At 39.1% G+C, this 21,374-nt stretch overlaps 2 protein-coding genes across 2 annotated transcripts; both read right to left on the reverse strand.

Moving 5' to 3' along the window:
* Window positions 1-9,114: 9,114 nt before the first annotated feature.
* LOC121809963 (imidazoleglycerol-phosphate dehydratase 1, chloroplastic-like) lies at window positions 9,115-12,462 on the reverse strand. Its single transcript, XM_042210825.1, has 8 exons — window positions 12,134-12,462; window positions 11,934-12,058; window positions 11,506-11,610; window positions 11,192-11,284; window positions 10,689-10,763; window positions 10,437-10,499; window positions 9,517-9,626; window positions 9,115-9,381 (listed from the first exon to the last, which is right to left on the reverse strand). Exons 1-8 carry the CDS (start codon window positions 12,354-12,356, stop codon window positions 9,354-9,356), a joined length of 822 nt encoding a protein of 273 aa, XP_042066759.1. The 5' UTR covers window positions 12,357-12,462; the 3' UTR covers window positions 9,115-9,353.
* A 493-nt stretch (window positions 12,463-12,955) lies between these two features.
* Window positions 12,956-20,448, reverse strand: LOC121807975. The gene is made up of 8 exons (XM_042208312.1): window positions 18,050-20,448; window positions 17,621-17,753; window positions 17,426-17,505; window positions 16,447-16,682; window positions 15,769-15,855; window positions 15,269-15,368; window positions 14,908-15,100; window positions 12,956-14,770 (listed from the first exon to the last, which is right to left on the reverse strand). The coding sequence occupies exons 1-8, from the start codon at window positions 20,120-20,122 to the stop codon at window positions 13,443-13,445; spliced, it is 4,230 nt and encodes a 1,409-aa protein (XP_042064246.1). The 5' UTR covers window positions 20,123-20,448; the 3' UTR covers window positions 12,956-13,442.
* Between the last annotated feature and the right edge of the window lie 926 nt (window positions 20,449-21,374).

Raw genomic sequence — 21,374 nt, forward strand, 5'->3', positions numbered from 1 at the left:
CTCTAATTGAAGCATATATTTAAAAGTAAAAAAAATCTGAAAGTAAATTTGCACTAGTAGAATCGATGAGGAAAACTGAAACTATTAATCTGGTTTACTGATTCCAAATGAATCGATGACTCTAATTGAAGCATATATTTAAAAATAAAATACTAGGTTTTTTTTTGGTAGAAATACGGATTACATCAATTAAGAGCATCCGCAATGGGCAGACGATGGCACGCCCGATGGCGCGCATCGTCCGCGCCATCCATCGTCCGCACCCATTGCGGGTGCGCGCCATAGGGCGCGGACGATGGCCATCGTCCGCTCCATCGTCCGCCCCATTTGGAGGTCGCGGACGATCGACCGCGGACGATGACACGCAGTTTCGTTTTTTTATAAATACCGTTCATTTGTAACATTTCATTTCACGCAATTTCATTTTCGAAACTTACATTTACATAATTACTACGAAATGGATTCAAGCCCCAATAGTCCTACGTTTAGCGCATGGGCGCATTGGCCGGGTACAGAACCCGGCGATTATCATTCGTTCGACACCAACACCCATTACGATCGCGATTTCAGTACGGAATCGTATGGGTTGTCTGACATGGAGCCATCTCCGCAGCGGCCGATCCCGACCCCGCCGTGACCGCTTCCGCCCCAGCCAGAATGAAGCGGAACCGGCAGCAGGCGCAGAAGTTGCCGCCTCCCGGTGATTGCGATGAGTACGCCCCCGGCCGTACGAACTACAACGACGACGAAACTCTCACTTTGGCCCGGTGTTGGGTAGATATATCGGAAGATCCGATATTCGCGAACAACCAGCGACAGATCGCGTACTGGGAACGCATCGCGGACCTCTACAATTCGGTCAAGCCGCCGACCGCGTACAAGCGCAAGCGTGAGCAACTCCGCAAGCACTAAGATCAAGTCAAGAAGCAAGTGAACTTGTACGCGGCGGAGTTCGAGAAGTTCACGCGGTCACAGGTGAGCGGCGAGAGCGCGAGCGACGTGCGCACTAAAGCGATGTTGTCGTACCGGTCGATGTTCGGCGATTTCAAGCACGAGGCCATCTGGGCGCTCTTGAGGGAGAAGCAGAAGTTCCAAGGTGAAATTCTGCACACTGGTGCGCCGAAGAGGACGAAGGTCACCGAAGTTGGTGATTACACGAGCAGCTGCAGCGGCTGTCACCCGGTTGACCTCAACCGGACGTACGTGGATGAAGGAGTTCCGGCACACCGGTGTCCTTCCGGCGTCCTCCCGGCGTCAAGGCTGCGAAGGCAAAGGGGAAGGCGACCGCGACCTCATCGTCGACTGCTGCAACCCAAGCTCCGGTCCCGGTAGAGCTCCCGACCCAGACGGCCACCGCGTTTGAGTCGTTAGCAACAGCGTCGATGGCAAGAACGATGTTGCAGACGCACAGGGCCCTCAAGAAGTGTAACGACCCCGACGAAGCCGAATATCTCCGGGCGTTACTCGATGAGCTGCGTCGGAAGTTGGGAATTGGTCAGACTTAGTTTTTATTTTTATTAGTTCAATGATGTAACTTTTTTATTAAAACTTCATCGTTTGTTATTTAGACCGTTTTTTATTTACTCGTTGATTAAACAAAATAATAAAATGATGCTGTGGCGCGCAATAGGGCGCCCCACTGCAGGTGGGGAGGTAGAAGGATAAAATTGCTGACGTGGCGCGCCTTAGGGCGCCCCATTGCTAATGCTCTAAGACCATTATTTGAAGGTAGTCAATGAGGTGGGATGGGTCATGGGTCTATTTATTATCAAAGCAAGTATCAGCCGCGGAGGATAAATGAACTTTTTAATAAGTCTTAACATTTACGTCTATAGTTTAAGTTTTTGGGTAGTGATTTAGAGACATAATGTCTCTATAACATAATGCCCCTATGTCACTTTGTCATAACTATATTTTATATTGTGACTAATCTACCCTAATATCATATTAAATGGATATATATCTAGTTAAGGAAAATTGTATCAAATTAAATACATTTATCTAAATGCATGCTCATTTATTAGAGATAAACGTGAATCATGCATTAAAGTTACAAATGGATTTCAAAAAAATCATATGTATATATATACTTATGTCATGCTAATTTAATACTTATTTAAAAAATATTAATTCTGATTGTAAATTTATCATTATAGTAGTAAGTACTAATTAACACACTATATAACTAAAATGTTATATTTAATTATAAAATAATTTGATAACTTAATATAGTACTACTATTCTTTTATATCTTGTTTTTTTTTTAAATATTCTAAATATACAACAATGAAATAATTTATTTTAATATATGAAAAAAAAATTAAAACATTTTTCTTCTTCAAATTTGAATTTTATAATAAAATAATATAGTTATTATGATGAAGAATTTTTGGGTTATCTTATTTTCTGTGTTATTTTCTATAGCTTTTGTTACAGGGGAGGCTTTCTTAAGTTGCAAACTCTGATAACTTATCAATGCAGTGAATTAAAAATGTCAATACAGTGACATTAAAATGACAATAAACAATTTTGTTGACATTTTAATATACTGTGGTGATATTTTAATGTCACTGTGTTGATATTTTCAAGAAAAGTTATTGTTTTTGAATAAAATTTATTATTTTAAAAGGATCAATAATAGGTTTCTATTTAACATGTGATGACTCAAATCCTTTGGTCTATTGGATAGATAGAGAGCTTGTTATTTACTATACTTCACCATAGAATAAAGAGTATTGTTATTGGGAATAAAATTTACATTTACTATGAAAAATTAGTGTTTAATACTATATAAATTTACTAATTTAGTTTGTTGCAAATAAAAGTTATTTATTGCAGAAAAAAGTTATTTATTTTTGCTATTTGACAAGAGATTGTAATTGTTAAAAATATAATCATTTTAATTAATAAAATATTAAATCAATAAAAGCATTATTGTAACAAATACTACCTCCGCCCCACAAGAATATACACTGTTTCTCTCTAATGAGCTGGAACTCATTCTCCACTAACAATAGTTTAATTACTTTTTCTCTCTACATCGCTCTTACTTTATCAATTTTACATTAAAACTCGTGTCGACCCCAAAGTGCATATTCTTTGGGGACGGATGGAGTAATAGTTATAGTTCTAGTTAAATGAAATTATTGTTCCAATAAATAAAATTTATTATTCTTATGAATAATATTTATTATCCTTGTAAATAAAAGTTAATGTTTTGGGAATAAAAGTTACTGTTATTGCAAATAAAAGTTACTATTTTGAAAATAAAGTTACTATTCTCATAAATAAATAATTTTGTTCTAATGAATAAAAAGTTAGTAGTATTAATTTTGTGAAGAGACAAAGCAAAGGGAATTAATCAAATGCATATTTTAATTTGTATGTGATAAAATGATATAAATAAATTTTTTATTGTTATAGAAAATTAGAAATGAGCAAATTGGAAAAGAGATAAGTTGTTGATGTAAAACTATACTTGGAGAAAAAGAAAATGAGAATTCATTGATGGAGCATTATAATGTGAGAAAAAAGAGAGAATTTATTGATAGACTTATAATTAGAGAAGAGGAGAGAAAACTTAATAAAAAAATGAATTAAAAATCTTTGAAATTTAATTAATTGCTAGGCACAAATCTCATTAAGACACACACCTTCCTTAATTGAAGTCATACATACCTTTTATACCATTAAGGGTAAAATAGTATACATGTAAAGCATTAATTTAATAATAAACACAATATAATACAAAATTACTACTTTAACCTCTTCATGTCTTAGACATTATGTCTCCAAAACATTTTTCTAAGTTTTTATACATGGAGGAAACATGTTGGAGCAGTTGTTTATACAGTTACTTTTAAAAAGTGAGTACTACTAGTAATTAATAAGTACGGAGTAGTTCTTTACATGTGCATTTATCATTCTGAAATACTTACTCCTTAACTTAAGATTTACGTCTAAAAATAGCCAGCATTTCTGATTTTATTGATTTAGAAATAGTACTGTGTACTCCAATTTTTTAATATAAAATGTGCTCCCACTAAATCATACACGTACTTCAAATTTTGTCACAGTTTCCGAGCACACGTTTTAAGAAATGTAATGAAAGGTGAGTTGAAAAAGTTGATAGGATGTGAATCCTATTTTTAAAATAATAATTTTATAATAAAATGTGAGTGGGAATAAGTTAGTGGAATGTAGGGCTCACTATCAAAAATGGTAAAAAGAGAAATCTGACAAATTTTGTTAGACAGACAGAAATGAAAAAATATGACAAAATTTCAGGGACGGTGGGAGTAGTATTTATTATGGGCGGTGAAAGTTCGCATTTTACCTCTTTTTTTTCTCTTCGTTTACAAGATAATGTAACTCAACATAACTGTAAAATATGTATATCAAATTAAAGATAGTGACATTGCCTTCATTTTGTAAATAATGAACTTGTGTTAGAAGCTTTTATCGGAATGAGGAGTTTAATTAGACGTTTACTTCATCTAAAAATATTGATATTTCGAGGACTACAAGTCTACAAGAGTCCTCATGCAAAATTGATGTTGGAAAATGAATTTGAACTAATTTTGTGGAATAAATATTAAAAAATATTTCTTTCATTTCAACTAAGTTGAGTTATATTTTTTTTATAAGTATATCACAACTAAGTTAAGTCATTTTCTTTTTATTCAATCATTCCTACTTGATTTTATCATACTTAATACTCCCTCCGTCCCGGACTACTTGCACTTATTTCCTTTCTGGGCGTCCCAAGTTATTTGCAATATTTCAATTTTTAGTAAAAATTATCACCTACAGCCGCAATTGTTGACTTTGCTATACACTTATTCCTTAATCTCCGTGCCAAAAAGAAATTGTGCGAGTAGTCATGGACAGAGGGAGTACTTTACTTTCTCTTTATTTTTCTCCTCTCCTATTTTTCAACACAATTTCTTGAACTAATTTTGTTGAATAAATATTAAAAAATATTTCCTTCATTTTAATTAAGTTGAATTATTTTTTTTATAAGTATATCATAACTAAGTTAAGTCATTTTTTAATAAAAAATAAAATATTCAATCTTTCCTATTTGATTTTATCATAATACTTTACTTTCTCTTTATTCTTCATATTTTGTTCTTCTTCCCTATTTTTCAGCACAATTTATCGATCCCAATTTAGTTGAAAGCACAATTTCTTGATCCCAATTTAGTTGAAATTGAGGGAGTACTTATTTTTTTTTTTTTTTTGGGAGTACTTATTTTGTTGGATAGAGGGAATTTTAAATGTAGACACAAAGAGGGAAAACAAAAGAATAAAATAAAAGAGTTTCGCGGAAATCGACGAGAAAAGTAAGAAAAGGCTGAAAAGGTAGAAAAGTGGTGGTGGGGGCGCCGCGGTAGGGTGGTGGCCCAACCCTCCACTGACGACCACATGCTTGCAGTCAGATAAAGTAAAGACGCTGCCGGCCTTATACGTACACATGACCATCTATATCTATATACACATATGGGTGATTATAGGTAGGCTAGCCACTTGCACACATGTCACAAATGGACCAAGACTTATAGTAGTAGTACTTTGTTCGTGCCATCCTAAGACCATCCACAACGCGTCTCGCGCCGGGCTCGCGTCTCGTCTCGGAGAGACGAGACCCCCGCGAGACGCATTGCAGCGGCCATCTCGTCTCCAGCTCGCGACCGGCTCGTCGCGTAGCTCGTCTCGGAGAGACACGAGACGAGCTGTCTCGCCACGCGCCCGAGACACGTGGCACGTCCCCATGCGTGCGTGACGCCCACTCGCTGGCCCGCGAGTGGGCGTCGTCACTGATGACGCAATAATTCATTTTTTTTTTAAAAATCGATTTTTAATAAAAAAAAAAAAAATTTTTTTTTCAAACGGTAATATTACCGTTAAATATTTATTTTCATTTTTTAAATTTTTAATTTTTTTACTCTATAAATAATTCTATTCCATACTCATTTCAAACACAAACACACATCTATTCCTCTCAAATCCTCTCTATCACTCCAATTTCCATCTTCAATCAACTCAAACAAATGGATCCTTTTGAGCAAATGCGTCAATTAATGGAACAATCACTCGAAGAAGATCGACGACGAGAGGCGGAGGAAGCCGCACCACCCCCACGACGCTCCCGGAAGTACATCAATCGGAACCGGGAGGAAGCCGCCGCACGGTTAGTACGCGACTACTTCTGCGATAACCCGATTTGGGGAGATACCTATTTCCGTCGCCGTTTCCGCATGCGGAAACCGCTATTTCTCCACATAGCGAATACTTTGGCGGCCAGGGAGGAGTTCTTCCGAGAAGGGTTCGACGCGGTCGGTCGTCCCAGCCACACGACGCTGCAGAAATGTACTGCAGCCATCCGGCAGCTTGCGACTGGACAAACGGCCGACATATTCGACGAATACCTGCACATCGGAGACAGTACTGGGCGCTTGTGCTTGCTCAACTTCTGCAGAGGCGTCCGGGCAGCCTTCAGTGACGAATTTCTCCGGAGGCCAACCACGGAGGATTGTCAGTTCCTCCTCAACCTGCACGAACAAGTGCACGGATTCCCCGGGATGCTTGGCAGTGTCGATTGCATGCACTGGCAATGGAAGAATTGCCCGGTGGCTTGGAGGGGTTCCTACACGAGCGGCCACAAAGGCACCCACCCAACCGTTGTACTCGAGGCCGTTGCCGACTACCGACTTTGGATCTGGCACGCGTACTTCGGGGTCCCTGGCTCGAACAACGACGTAAACGTGCTCCAACAGTCCGACCTCTTTACCGAAGTTTTGGATGGTAAAGCGCCGGCCATCAACTTCGTCGCCAACAACCGACGGTATAAAATGGGGTACTATCTCGCCGACGGCATCTACCCGAAGTGGCCGACCTTCGTGAAGACGTGCGGCAGGCCAGCGAACCCAAAGCAGGCTCTTTTTGCGCAGAAGCAGGAGGCTGCGCGCAAGGATGTGGAGAGGGCGTTCGGGGTTCTCCAAGCGCGCTTCAACATCATCAAAGCCCCGGCTCGTTCGTGGTTCATGGAGAGCATGGTCGACATCATGTATACGTGCATAATCTTGCACAACATGATTGTCCGAGACGAAGGACCCGATGCCGGAAATTGGTTCGACCCCGAATCCCCCGGAAGCTCAACTGCAAGTAGTCCGCCGCGAAGTGGAGCGCATCCATCTATACAAGAACGGTTGGCTATTCGGGCAAGGACACGCGACTCTAGCGCCCACACCCAACTCCAAGAGGATCTAATTGAGCACATTTGGGAAAACTTTGGCGGAGAATATTAAATTATGTCATTTTTATTTTTTTAGAATTTTAATTATGTCTTCGCTTTTTTAATGTTAAGTTGTAATATTGTTTTAATTTTAATAAAGTGTGTTTGTTTAAATTGAATTGGGTTTTAAAAAAAATTATAAATTAAATTGAATGAATAGTAATTAAGAGACGGTATAGAGACGGTTAAGAGACGGAGCGTTGCAGCCTCCGTCTCTTAGTTAAGAGATGGAGGAAAAAAGGACAGTGGGGCCCTCAAATAGTGCTCAAATAGTAGTTAAGAGACGGTTTAAGAGACGGTATAGAGACAGCGTTGTGGATGGCCTAAATTCCTAATTGGATGCTCCCTCCTACAACTGGCAAAAGCAACCTAGCCACAAATGGGGTTGGACTCAGTGGGACCGGGTGCGGTTGGGTTGCGGGTGAAGAAGACAACTTCCAATACGGACCAACACCGACGGCAACACATGATCCTGGACCAGACTAACCACAATTCAACAAGCTATAACCGAAATGGCACTAGAGATGATTACAATCATTTGCACAAACACTGGGCTTCAGTGCACAAGGATGTCTCCAAATTCGTCAACATCATAGACAACCAATGTGCATAACATATGGCCAATCAGCCATAGGTTGGGATGATATGGTCCAACGGGCAAATGAGGCTTTCAACAATGATGAACAAAGGGTGTTCAAGTGCGAGGAGATCTGAGCAATTGTTCGAAACCATTACGACAATTTTGAGACTTCTAGTGTCTCAAATTACATTTGCGGACAATTATGCAACTAAGTCATATTACGATCATAGAGGGGAGAGATGACCAAACTCACAATATAATGAGCCTAGTAGCTTTAGGGCCTTTGTAACGACATTTGTCACTTTTTGTACAAGTAGTTTAGATATATTACTTGAATCATAATTCATGTACCTATTGAGTTTTTTAAATAAAAAGCGACCTAAGGAATACATGAATAAGCTGTTTTTTTAAAAAAAAAAATTGGAATCATGCAAATCTCAAAAACAGGCCCACATAAAAAATTATACTATCGAAACTAGGTTCCGTTAGGCCTATGGGCAGTCCTGGTAAAACTTTAGGTTCAAGACAAAATTACTAAATTGAGTACCATTATTGAATTAACAACCTAATCAACCAATTCAAATATATTAAAGCTATAGGTACAATTAAGCAAGAAAAATAATGACAGTTTATCTTAAGATGAGTCACTAGCATTGTCATATTGTTTTGGAAGATAGTATACTCATTGCATAAATTTGATCCTACCCCAAATCTTAAAGTATCCAACTTATGAGACTATTTTGTTTTGTAGCAATATTATTTTATGCTCTCCACCCTTCCTAGCTCTACCTTTATGTCCATTTCTAGGAAATAGGCCTTCCACAAAATCAATGTCACAATGAACACAAAAATAAAAAAATTCTTTGTCAATGCAAGCCTATGTCATTCCATCTACTTTAGTATTTATGCATTTGAAATGCACGTACGGTACAATATAAACTGCAAAACATGTTTGTATTTTCCTTTTTTCAATCGTTTCCCTATGTACTCATTTTATAAATAACACAAAGAAACAGAAAATTTCTCTATTTGGGCAAGCGTGAAATTTATTGCTTTTCAAATTCAACTTTTTCTTTACTTGGTAGTATAAGATTCCACATTATATAACCATCATTGATTTTATCCTAAAATTCAAACTTGAATTTGACTCTACTAAGACATCACTCCAAATGATTGCTTTCTTATTTATTCAGGGAATTCCAGGCCCACACATTTACAAAACATTAAGTGGCTAACATTTGAAACAAAAACAGTAATCCACATATAAACATCAATCAGAACACAAGGGTTCAATCTTTTTGCTAATAAACATTGACTTTATATTACAAAAATGCATGAAAAAAAGGCTGCAAAGATAAGATAGGGATGCACACACAGCAAAACCTTAAAGCAGTTTCCTTTCTGAAAAAATGAGGACTATTGTTTCGAGCGTGTACCTAGACATTCGTCAAGCTTTTGGCACAATCGATGAAGTATTCACGTGCGTGAAAGAACACCTTTCGAGCTACAAACAGAGAAAACGAAACATTGAGATTGACCCACAAAGTATTGTATAATTGGGAACCTAACAGAGCTACAATATCTGGTTCATAAGACTTTGCAGAAGACTTTTGTTTGAATTTGGGGGGTTAAAACAGACCTTGGAATACTTCCACGACGACGCGGATCATATTCTGTTGCTTGCCGGAGAGCCCTTGCAAAGGCCTTGAAAGTTGCCTCTATGATGTGGTGAGAATTTTTCCCAGCAAGCTAATACCAATCAAACAAATTCAGTATTCAGAAATAATAGATGTGTAATCTGTAGTCTGTACACCACCTTTACTAAGGTTCAATAAGTTTTGGTCAAATTCATGTCTGATTCTTTCATATAGAGGAGTGTCCGAAGAATTAATTCATAATAAGATAGGTTTAGAGCATCCGCAATAGCGGACTGGCCGACGCCCTAGCCACCGGCGAGCGGCTAGGGCGCTCGGCTAGTCCGCTATTGCGTTAGGCTAGCCCAACGGACAAAAAACCAACGCCCTAGAGCTAGGGCGCGGATGAGAGTGGCTAGCCGATTTTTTATTTTTTTATTTTTTTTTCCTAATATATCCTATTCCCATTTCATTTTTTTCTCTGTTTTTTTTCTCTAACTCATTTCATTGTTGTTGTTTTGGGTGTTTTTTTTCTTGGGAGGGCTAGAGCGTTGGCTAGCCTATTACTGGGCTGTTGTGGGAAGTCCTTGATGATGTGGCAGGAGGAGTTTTTAGCTAGGCTATGGCTAGTCCGCATCCTATTGCGGACGCTCTTAGATAAAACTTATAATCTTCAATGTCAGGGGAATAGATTTTGTGAGAATATCAAAAGTTTGTAGCTGAAACAAAAGCAAACACAATACACGCAAACTAGAGGTGTGCTCTTCAATGTAGCAGTTCCCATAAGATAAGCACGCTAATGTTCTGTGCTGTGTTAATCAACTAAAGCTTAGGAGCTACCATATTGCATTCAGTTTCTGGCAATTTGAATCACTAAACCAGTTACTCAAGATAATCTATACGAGAACTTAAGAACAATATCTACCTGTCGTATGTGTAGTGTCATTCCAGAGGTATTGACCAAGGACTGAAAAAAGTGCTCCACCAGCTATAAAAGCAAAATGTTCGAATCAATTGACAGTTTAAGGCAAGATCAGATTGCATAACAGAGTAATGGAATGCTAGGCCATCAAGAACATATTATTTTGTGCAAAGCAACGGTTTAAGGCAAGATCAGATTGCATAACAGAGTAATGGAATACTAGGGGAATTCAAGTACATACAGAGCAAAGAATACCTGTGTGTCATAAGTTCCTACTCTTTCTGTTGGTATGTGAAGATCATAACCCAAATGTGGCCTTCCAGATAGATCCTACAAAACATTTTGAATGAAAATTGTAGAATGGCTATATAATATCATATTCTAACTGAGACGAAAACAGATTTCTAACATGGTAAATCTCAAAACACTTTAATGCCTAAAGGATGTGTTCATGTACCACATCCATTTCCAGGAGTGTGGCACGCTCTGGGGCTATGAGGTAAAAATCAAGAACGCGGGGCGATGGGGCGCATGCTTACAAATTCTGTAGACTTTGGTAGCAAGAGCATAGTAGAACGGATAAGAGATTAAAGCAATGAGCTGATTAAGAAGACATTACTGACCCTAATCAAATCATAATGTCTGCTGCTTATGTTAAAGAAATAGGGTGGATAAGTTTATGCACCTACATGTATATAAATATAGCATTTACTTTTATTACATTTGCTTTCAGAGTCGGAACCATTGCAGTATCATACCAGTGAAACATGTACTAGAGCTTCATCAAGAGGAGCTGAGAAGTCCCCAAATCGGTTGATTCCTTTCCTATCACCAAGTGCCTGCAGCATAGCCTGCATGAACATTCAGTGTGGCCGATATCAATTTTCAGAACTAATTAACTAAACAACCAAAATAAACAGGCAAACAATTAAGAGGATTCTAAAAATCTAAGCAAAGGTCAATAAATCATAGTAGCAACTGAAACAAAAGAACGCGGTCTAAGTATCTCTCATAAGCCATAAGGTCAATTATGATTCAACTAAAACACTTGAAACTGTTATTGGAAGCTTACTGTCCCAATTGCAAGGGCTACATCTTCATTGGTGTGATGATCATCAATATGAATATCCCCAACAGCCTTCACGTGAACATCAAATAATCCATGTGAAGCAAGTTGCTGACACAAATATGAAAAGACAATATCAACCTTCATCAAAACTAATCAACAATTCCATAATCACATATGGAAGAAAATGATCAAAAATGCTTCAACAAACACTGGAGTTAACAAAAAATCATAGAAGTTGCCTGAAATTAAAAGCGAAGCAATTCACCCTAATTACTTCAATTACTGAAGCTTCATGTTTCACAAACTGAACTTACAATGAGTGGAGAATGGAGATACATGATAATCAGCTCCTTAACATATTCAAGTTTCAACAACAATTTAACAGTTTCTGCTCATAAAGCTCAAACATATAATTATTAGTATAAACTTACATCTAACATGTGATCGAGGAAAGGAATGCCCGTGTTGTTTTCAGCCACGGCGTCACCATCCAGATTAATCTTCACACTCACATTCGTCTCCTTCGTAACCCTCTTAACCTCTCCAATTCTTCCTCCTGCAGTTCCCAAGCAATTATCACCGCCATCACAAATAATAGTCATAAATTCAAGTTGAAAAACTAATAATTAACCTTGAGCTGTAGTTACCGCCAGCGAGCCGTTATCGTCGGACGCGCGAGTGACCGAGGGATCCATTGAAGATGATGGAAGGTGAGTGGAGAGGATGTGTACCTTCCGCTGCGGAAGGTGTACGGGGAGGAGAAGACGCTGCGAGGGATGAACTGGTGAGTTACGAAGACGCGAGTGAGAGAAATTGGAATGGATGAGGGAACGGTGAGGGATTGACAGCTCCATACGCGGAGGAACCTGAGCGAAATGAACGGCGGAGAGCGGCGACGACTGGTGGTGCGCGGTGGGAGGAATATAGAGTAGGGTATAAAACGGATGTTTTTAAATTAGAGTCGCGCTTAGTAAATTTATTGATATAGAGTTGGGGTATAAAACGGATGATTTATAATACCCCTCCGGTCAAAAAAAATATGAACATTTTCAATTTATATTAAATTGAAAATTTTCATTAATTGTATTTTGTTGCAAAATCAGAACAAATTAATTATTGAATAAATAAAATTATACTATATAAAACCAGAACTTTACAAAATTTTGGAATTTTAATTTAATTGCTATATTACAAATTCAGAACAAACCAATAATTGATTGATTTGCTGGCATATTAAAATTTGTATACAAAACCATAATTTGACAAAGTTTTAAAATTTACAATCAAATAGCCCTAAATAAAATAAAATAAAATAAAATCATATTAAACATAAAACATCTTTTATGCAGTACATAGTTATGGAAAGTTATGATGATTTGTAAGAAGGCGTATTAATATTATTAATTGATGTACTTTTATCATAAGTATAACCAAGTTAATGTAACACTAAAAATAAATCGTCAAGTATCAATATGTTGGAAAACTATATAAAAAGTCACAAAATGTAACAACAGAGAAACCACAGTATCTGAAAATTAGGTGTTGCTCCTTTAAAAATGGCTTTCCCCCAAAAATCATCTACAACATACACACACTACTACTACTATTCTACTACTACTAAAATTATCACAAAAATAATTAAGGCCATAATCTTCAACCCCTATTATTATTATTGTCATCACTTTTTTTATGTGGCATCATATATAAATGTTGCAAACCTCAATCTCATGCTCCGGTCATCATCTTCATGTGTGACCTGAAACCTTCTATGATTTCAGAGTGGCTCCAACGGTATGATCACCAGGCATGGTTCTTCATTGCTGCAACATCCTGAGGCGACGTCTAGCTTTCTCTGCTGGGTTCATCAGTGGTCACGAGTGTCCTTGACAAAGACGCCACCAGTTTTTGTATCGCCATCGGGTTGGATCGGTTGGTCACTTTCAGCACGATCGGGGTGCGTCCTGGACGACACCTGGATCGATGCCATCAGTTTTTGCATCTCTGTCGGGTTTGGCGCCTGGATCAATACCATCATTTTTTGCATCTCCGTGGGGTTTATCACTTTCAGCACGATCGGGTTCGTCCTGGACGACACCTGGATCGATGCCATCAGTTTTTGCATCTCTATCGGGTTTGGTGCCTGGATCAATGCCATCGGTTTTTGCATCTCCGTTGGGTTTATCACTTTCAGTGCAATCGGGAGGAGTGCCCTGGACAACACTTGGATCAACAACATTGGTTTTGGGATCTCCGTCAGGTTTATCACTTTCCATGCAATCAGGAGTGACCTGGACGACACTTGGATCAACACCATTGGTTTTGGGATCTATGTCGGGCTTATCAATTTCCGTGCAATCTGGAGTGTCACGGATGACAATTGGATCAACACCATTGGTTTTGGGATCTATGTTGGGTTTATCACTTTCCGTGCAATCAGGAATGTCATGGACGACACTTGGATAGACACCGTTGGTTTTGGCATCTGCGTCGGATTTATCACTTTCAGTGAGATCAGGGGTGTGCTGGACGACACCTGGATCGACACCATTGGTTTTTGCATCCACATTGAGTTTAGCAATTTCAGTGCGATCAGGGGTGACCTGGACAATGTCTGGATCGACACCATCAAGTTTCACATCTATGTCGAGTTTATCACTTTCCGTACGGACAGGGGTGTCCTGGACGACACCTGGATCGACACCATCGGTTTTTGCATCAAACACCTCATGATCCGAGTTGGCATTTGATGGCACAACACTTTCTTCATTGTCGCCATTTGAAGTTCCATTGTTAACTTCCGCAGAAACATCCGAAACAGGGGAAGGCAATGATCCAACACAACCACCACTTACAGTTTTTGACAGGGGGGCATCTTCAGAAGCATTCTCCGAGCAAGTTGGAGTTCTAGAATCCTTGATTTTGCACCCATCCTTTTCTACAGCCTTCACTGGTGGGATGGAATCATTATCTTCAAAAGGTTCTATCGATCTGTGCCCCTCATTGGAGACGTTACTGTCTCCAGAGATGAGGCACTTCAAATTATCAGAGGACTCTTTCTGCTTGTTTTCACACACAGCATCTGAAGGAATGGCTGGTATGGGAGATGCTGAAACCAGAGCATCAACATCATCAATGCTCTTGGAGGTCGGGCATCCCCCAGAATCGCTGCTCGCCTGTCTATTCTGTTCCTCAGACAAACTAGCCTCAGATTTCTCAACCAAAGCAGGCGATGGAGGTTGGTTTGTAGTTGGCTCAGAAACCATGACACCTATTTACAAGAAAAATAAAGTTAAAACACGGGCCAAGTGACAGAGTCCAGATAATACAGAAACGAAACACATATTGAGGTGAATAAAATTGTTCAATCGTTGCTAGCTGCAGATAGAAGGGAAGGATAAGCTTTACCATCGGAATTTTCTTGCTTTGCTAACTGTTTCTGCAGCATATCCGTCCCCGGAAACACCAACATATTCATGGACTTGATTTCTTTCTTAAGGGCACCCTCGAGTTCCTCGAAACCAAATACGGCGGTCCATGTGTTCAAATGCTCCGATATGGCAGGAATGATCAATTGCCTGATCTTGAGAGAACTGAGTTCCTAGAATTACAAGAATTGATGTAAGCATTCAGATACAATTACAGAGTCCCAGTGGATATTGAAGTTTCTTCCAAGTGATTTTTAGCAGATCTCATATTAACTCCGAAGAGAAGCATTACTCGATGGCATGAGCATAGCAGACTGCAAAGGTGAGTCTAAAATTCTTACAGTTTCAATTGAGGATAAAAGTCGGCGACACATTCCTTGACGCCTATAGATCTCACGAGTCCCAATAAATGGCATCTCAGCAAGACGATCTCCATGGAGCCTAATAGTGACATGAAAATTTCAAGTGATGGGCCAAAATAGATATACACAACGAATTGTTTAGAAAAGATTCAAAAGAACCCAATGTTGAACATAAGATTTTGATTACACAAGTAAAAGCTCTAGAATGGATGGCAATAGTGCAATGTTGTATTCTTGCACATAATGGTGTACAAATCTATTCAATTTATCCTAAACAAAGAAGTACTTGCTCGACTATAGATGTTGATAAGTTCTGCAAATCAATTGGCTGTATAATAGTGGATTTCAATTATCACGAGGGTCAACGAAAGCTGTCCGCAAAACATAATTCAAGAAGACAATAGTATTAAGGTTAAGTTTGGATGCTTCCATTATGAAGATCATAGACAGGGCACAGATCTGATGTGCTGTTTCTTTACCTGATTGATGCTGCGGCTAATATTTCATCACCTCGTTCCAATATTGCTGTATAAAATCCACGATAATTCAGACGATTGAAATTTGATCTGCAGAATAAGAGTCATATAATCATCATTTACACTGCCGGACTGCCCGAATCCAAGTATAGGATATATGTAATTTTTCCAGGTGGAGATGGAAATGAGAAAAATATGAAAGAATAGGGATGAAGGCAAGCGAATGAACTATTTGGAGAAGGAGACAGGAAGAGTTGGATTTATTTATTTAAACTAAAGTACGAGGCCTATAAGCACAAATCTAAATGCTTGAGCTAACAAATAAAAATCGTAGTAATTGCATGTTGTTTTGCATGCTCGGTTTAAGCAATTGTTTGATACAAACAAGCAAAAGTTGGTTGAACTATAAAAGAAATGCAAGCCTGATCCTACTTGGTTACCAAATTAGTACTGAATCAGACAAGAGTCACAACACTATCCACAAGTAGCAGTTGACTATGAAATTTATGGGCTCCCATATGTGATTGCAATATGCGCAAGGCTTGTACAATACCCGTACAACCTTTGAAATTTTTATTCTCAAACACTAGTAAGACACAATAAATCCAGATGTCACAGTATGAGATGATGAAGAAAATAGTATGTGTGTATCTGAAATTAGAACGGTTGCAAATCGCTTACCCGTAATTGTAGACCACGTTATGTATTATATTTATCCCACTTCTCCTGTCAATGATAGGCAAAAAACACTCGTCCATTACAGACAATGCAACAGCTAACTTAGAGTTGCATTCGACCCTTGAAGGAAATCCACATTGCGATGCATCTGACACATCTGATCGTTGAATAATGGACCATGTTATTCCAGCTTCCAATTCGTGTTTGACTCCAAGAATCTTCTGTATGTGGCTATATATCTAGGAAACCAAAAAGGGCAAGATGTGAGGAAGGTTATAATTTATTCCACAACATTAAAAGAGCAAATAAGAGGAAGCTGATCTTTATTGCATATAAAACATTAAAACAATGTCCTGAAATACTGAATACAGAGTAGTATAATGCTTGCAAAATTCCATGAAATTATGAAATATGCCAAAAGGTGAAGAATATCCGGTAGTCCGGTACTGATCAATGATCATCAGTTTTCCTTATGACTTTCTGAATTACATAATTAAGAAAGAGAGGTAAAGAAGTTGATGCAATGAAGCTTTATTGGATAAAGTTGATATTATGGAAATTTCAGTAAAATTTCTACCCAATACAATTAGTCAGGATTAGGTTGATAATTTTAGAAATAAGGAATCAAATATGATATCTATTTCACAATAGTCAAATTCGGACTACAAAGCTGAAGGTAAATAAACCTTTTAGTTTAACCACAGTGAGAAGTGCATCAATAATGATGATAATAGTAGTAGTGATAAACTGATAATAGTAGTAATAGTAGCCGTACTAAAATGAATGAAATTGTTAAATTAGATCAAAGTACAGGTATCCTCATATTTCAGGCTAATGACGAGACTGCATCTTCCAGATGTAAGCTATAGTTAGTTTTTTGCAACCCTTGGCATTTTTCGGACTTATGCAGAAACAGCAATATAGAACACCGCTATGTCATGATTCTAACTATTGATTGTGAAAAGGAAACATTTATTGATACCTCTTGGCACTTCGGTCCACAGAAAGATGCACAGCAAGAACTTGGTTGCAGGTGTGCCCTCTCAATGCATGAGTTGTGATCTGTACAAAGTAATAAATAAAGGAAACTTAAGCATATAGGTATATTGGTGAACATGATTGTTGGGAGGGGGGGGGGGAGCATGAATTAGAGCTGTATTAGGAGAAACAAAATTACATTTTTTCTCACAAACATTGCATCTATTAAGTTCACCGCAACTAGTATCATTTTCTTCAGCTATATTTTCATTGGCAAGTCCGCAATATTTGCATATACAGTTTGGACAGTGCCAATCACCTGAAGGAAGCATCTGCAATACAGAAGGATAATAAGAACCTGAACAGTAATGAAAAACAATTTTTAGAGATGATGATTGTACACAGGATAAGGAAGTGGTGATATATTCAAGTTTCGAGAAATACTGATACTTTACAAGAAGTTGCGAAACATCAATAATACCAGTATATTACATAGAAGAAGGCACGAGGAAGAACAAGAATAATTTAATTTCACAGATAAAAGGGAAAGGAAATAATTATAATATTCAAGTTTCATGACAATGTTATAATAAAAGTGCCATGAGACCATGATATATCTAATAACTACCTGTATTCCTAAACAGATTTGATGAAAAGTTGATGGGCAACTATCACAACAGATCAAGTCCCCTCCATCACCACAAATACCACATGTATCGTCATCTGGATCATCTCCATCCACATCAACAGTGAAGAAATCCCGATGCAAGGACTCCTCTTGACTGTTCCACGCATCAATTTGGCACTGCAAAAGGGAGGATCCAGACTCCAAAAATATATTTTGGAACGGCTGACGCAGCTTGCTGCCAGCATGCAGCTCAAATTTGGAGACAGTAAGGATTTTACTACAGCAACCACAGTGAATTCCCTCTCTTGTGATCCAACCTTCTAACATAACCTTTGTCCTTCTGCGGTTCATATACTGCACCTTTTCACTTAACTTTGCTGTCCCAGAGTCAATTAGCCAAGCCAAAACTGTCCTTTTCCCCCCATATGGAACATATCCATCATAGTCTGAGTTATCGCCCCGGTCAGAACCACGGACCAGGAGGGTACATCTCCCAATTACTTTACTTGTTCTTCCCTGTACAGGATTAGACTTGGAAGAAGCGGAAGGTTTTCCAAATTTTACTTTCCTTGGCTTCCTATCGAGTGAATCATCACTTAAATCAACGCCACTATCTTGATCCACTTTACCTGACTTTCCCCGCAACTTCTGATTCTGTTTCATATAAGGACTTAACCGCTCCTCACTCTGATCATCATCATCTGAGCTGTCCCCATCCTCTTTTACAGCAGATTTCTTAGCACTCTTAGTCATGCTCTCTTTCTTTCTCTTTCTCTTCAATTCTTCAGCAATTTTCTTTTTGGTTTGTCTCGTAAGTTTATTTATCAGATCTTCAGACAGAGGAGCAAATGAGGGGGAACCGACCTTTGCTTTTACTTTATCTCCGTCTTCATCCAAGTGCTTCTTAAACGCATCATAAGCCTTGATAATCGACCAGTAGGCCGTTCCACCAGGGTTGATGTACACAGCATCTAAGTAATCTCTGTTTCGTCTTGGTCTATAATCTATACTCCATCCTGCATCGATCAACATCCCTCTTATCTTCTCACGCAACATTTGCTTTTCAGTATTTCCACTACGCTTTGCGTTGCTTTCTTTACCTTCCTTGCCTTTAACAGGAGGCGAAATTTCAGTGCTTGGAGACCTTTCTGCCTCCTTCTTCACTGCTTTCTTTGAGCTACAAGCTTGAGGTCTGGGCGTTGCCAACACTTCATCAATCTCATCAACACCTGAATCTCTAGCCTTCCTTTTTTTGTTTGGAGTAGGATTCACCTTTTCCAACTTTATCTCCTCTTTCCCCTTCCCACCACTTCTTTCCTTGCCAACTATCAAGCCTCGACTTTTTGATGTCTTTGAATCCGAATAAACAGGTAAATCCGCCACCAAAGGTTCAAGATTCTTATGCTGAGAAGGAACATCCATCCTTTTCTTCTTATTAACCATAACCTTCAGCACCCCGTTCTTCCCCTGCAGTCTGATCGACTCACCAGCCGTCTCCTTATATTTCGTCTTCAACAAAGAAATCGGCATGTGTGCTTCATCATCAGACGAACCAAATCCTTTACTCCTCACGCCACTGCCCCCTGCATTCTTACTCCTTCCACTACTAGAGCCATTGAAATACGAACCATGTTTCTGCTCCTTCACATCACCGCCATCATTCCTCCCAACCCTCTTGAATCTATCCTGCGTATGCTCATTCCTCATCTTCTTCCCATCAAATTCAAACTCATCATACTCATCGAACTCAAACAAATCCAACCTACTCCTCTGCTTCTCAGCACTAACCTCCTCATTCCTCTTACACCCCGCTGAGCCCTTCAACCTCTTCTCGCTCATTTTTCTTCTCATAAGCTCCAAAGACTCGTCATCATCACTACTCGACCTCGAACTCGAATCCGATCCACTAGCAACCAATCTACTCCTCTTTTTCCCCTTACTACTGCTGTCACCAAAACCCCCCAATCCTCCCCCGACGCTCTTATTCGCGCTTGCCTTTTTAATAATCAACCATCCAGACGAGCTCTTCTTCTTCAACACTCCTGATCCTACTCCCCCTTCCATTACATGCATCAACTACATAAGATGCATAACAAGCCCCTTCAATTCCAACCAAATTGCACTGAACTGGACAATAATTCACCTAACTTTTTCACGAAACAAATTCAATTGAACAAGTTTCTCAATTATGCTGCGGAGCTTCGACAGATCTGAAGCGAAAATAAGAACGCAGTATGCTCGAGAATAACTGGTAATTAAGCAATATGTAATTTATCTTTTCCTCGCCGGAAATCCGGAGTCTGACGGCGGCGATATTAATTCTGACTACGTTGTGTAATTTTCTGGCAAAATCACTACAAAAGCGAAAGGAAATTATAAGATAATCCACTATAGGCCGCGGGCAGCCCCAACCCCGCCCCCATTTTTTTCCACACCCCAATTTATTTATCCGCGCCCATAAAAAAAAGTTATTCGCATGGATACTTTCAATAGCCCCAAATTTTTTTATTTCAATTATAATTCAATTATAATTAAAATTATCGAACTATACGTAATTGAAAAAAAAACCGGCTAGAATTACATAAATTAAAATTAAACACTAAATTTTTGTCGTATTAAAGTAATAGTAAAATTATACAATGAAGAGAGGCGATGACTGAAGAACATTGATGTCGTTATTCGAGCCTGCAACACCGAAATACGCATGCCAGATCCGCAAACTGTAGTCAGCAATGGCTTCCAGAATCATCGATGGACCTTTGCTTTTGAAACCAGTTGTGAACTGGCCTTTCCACGCCATCGGGCAGTTTTTCCACTCCCAATGCATGCAATCGATGCTTCCTAACATCCCTGGAAAACCGTGAACCGAACCATGCATATCTAGCTGTCTCTGGCACTCATCAGGAGTGGGCTTTCGTAGGAACTCCAGACCAAATATTTCCCGGATCCCTTTACAAAACTGTCTGAGCACCGTTAGGCTAGTCGTCTCACCCATCTGTAGGTATTCGTCGAACATATCAGCCGGTCCGGCATAGGCAAGTTGTCTAATTGCAGCGGTGCATTTCTGCAAAGTAGACAGCCCGATCCGGCCAGTGCAATCACTCCGGAGGGTGAAGCACCGGTACCGCTCCGCCAAATTCGTCGCTATATGGTTGAAGAGCCGTTGCGACATTCTGAATCGCCAACAGAAAATCTCGGGTGGATAACGGGGGTTATCCACAAAGTAGTCCACCATTAGACGCTGGTGCGCTCCGCTATGGTCTCGTTGGATGGTCCGACGACGAGTAATCGCACGAGGGATCGCGGCCTCCGCGATCTCCGCCAC

This window comes from Salvia splendens, chromosome 6 (assembly GCF_004379255.2).
Source record: "Salvia splendens isolate huo1 chromosome 6, SspV2, whole genome shotgun sequence".
Classification (NCBI taxonomy): domain Eukaryota; kingdom Viridiplantae; phylum Streptophyta; class Magnoliopsida; order Lamiales; family Lamiaceae; genus Salvia; species Salvia splendens.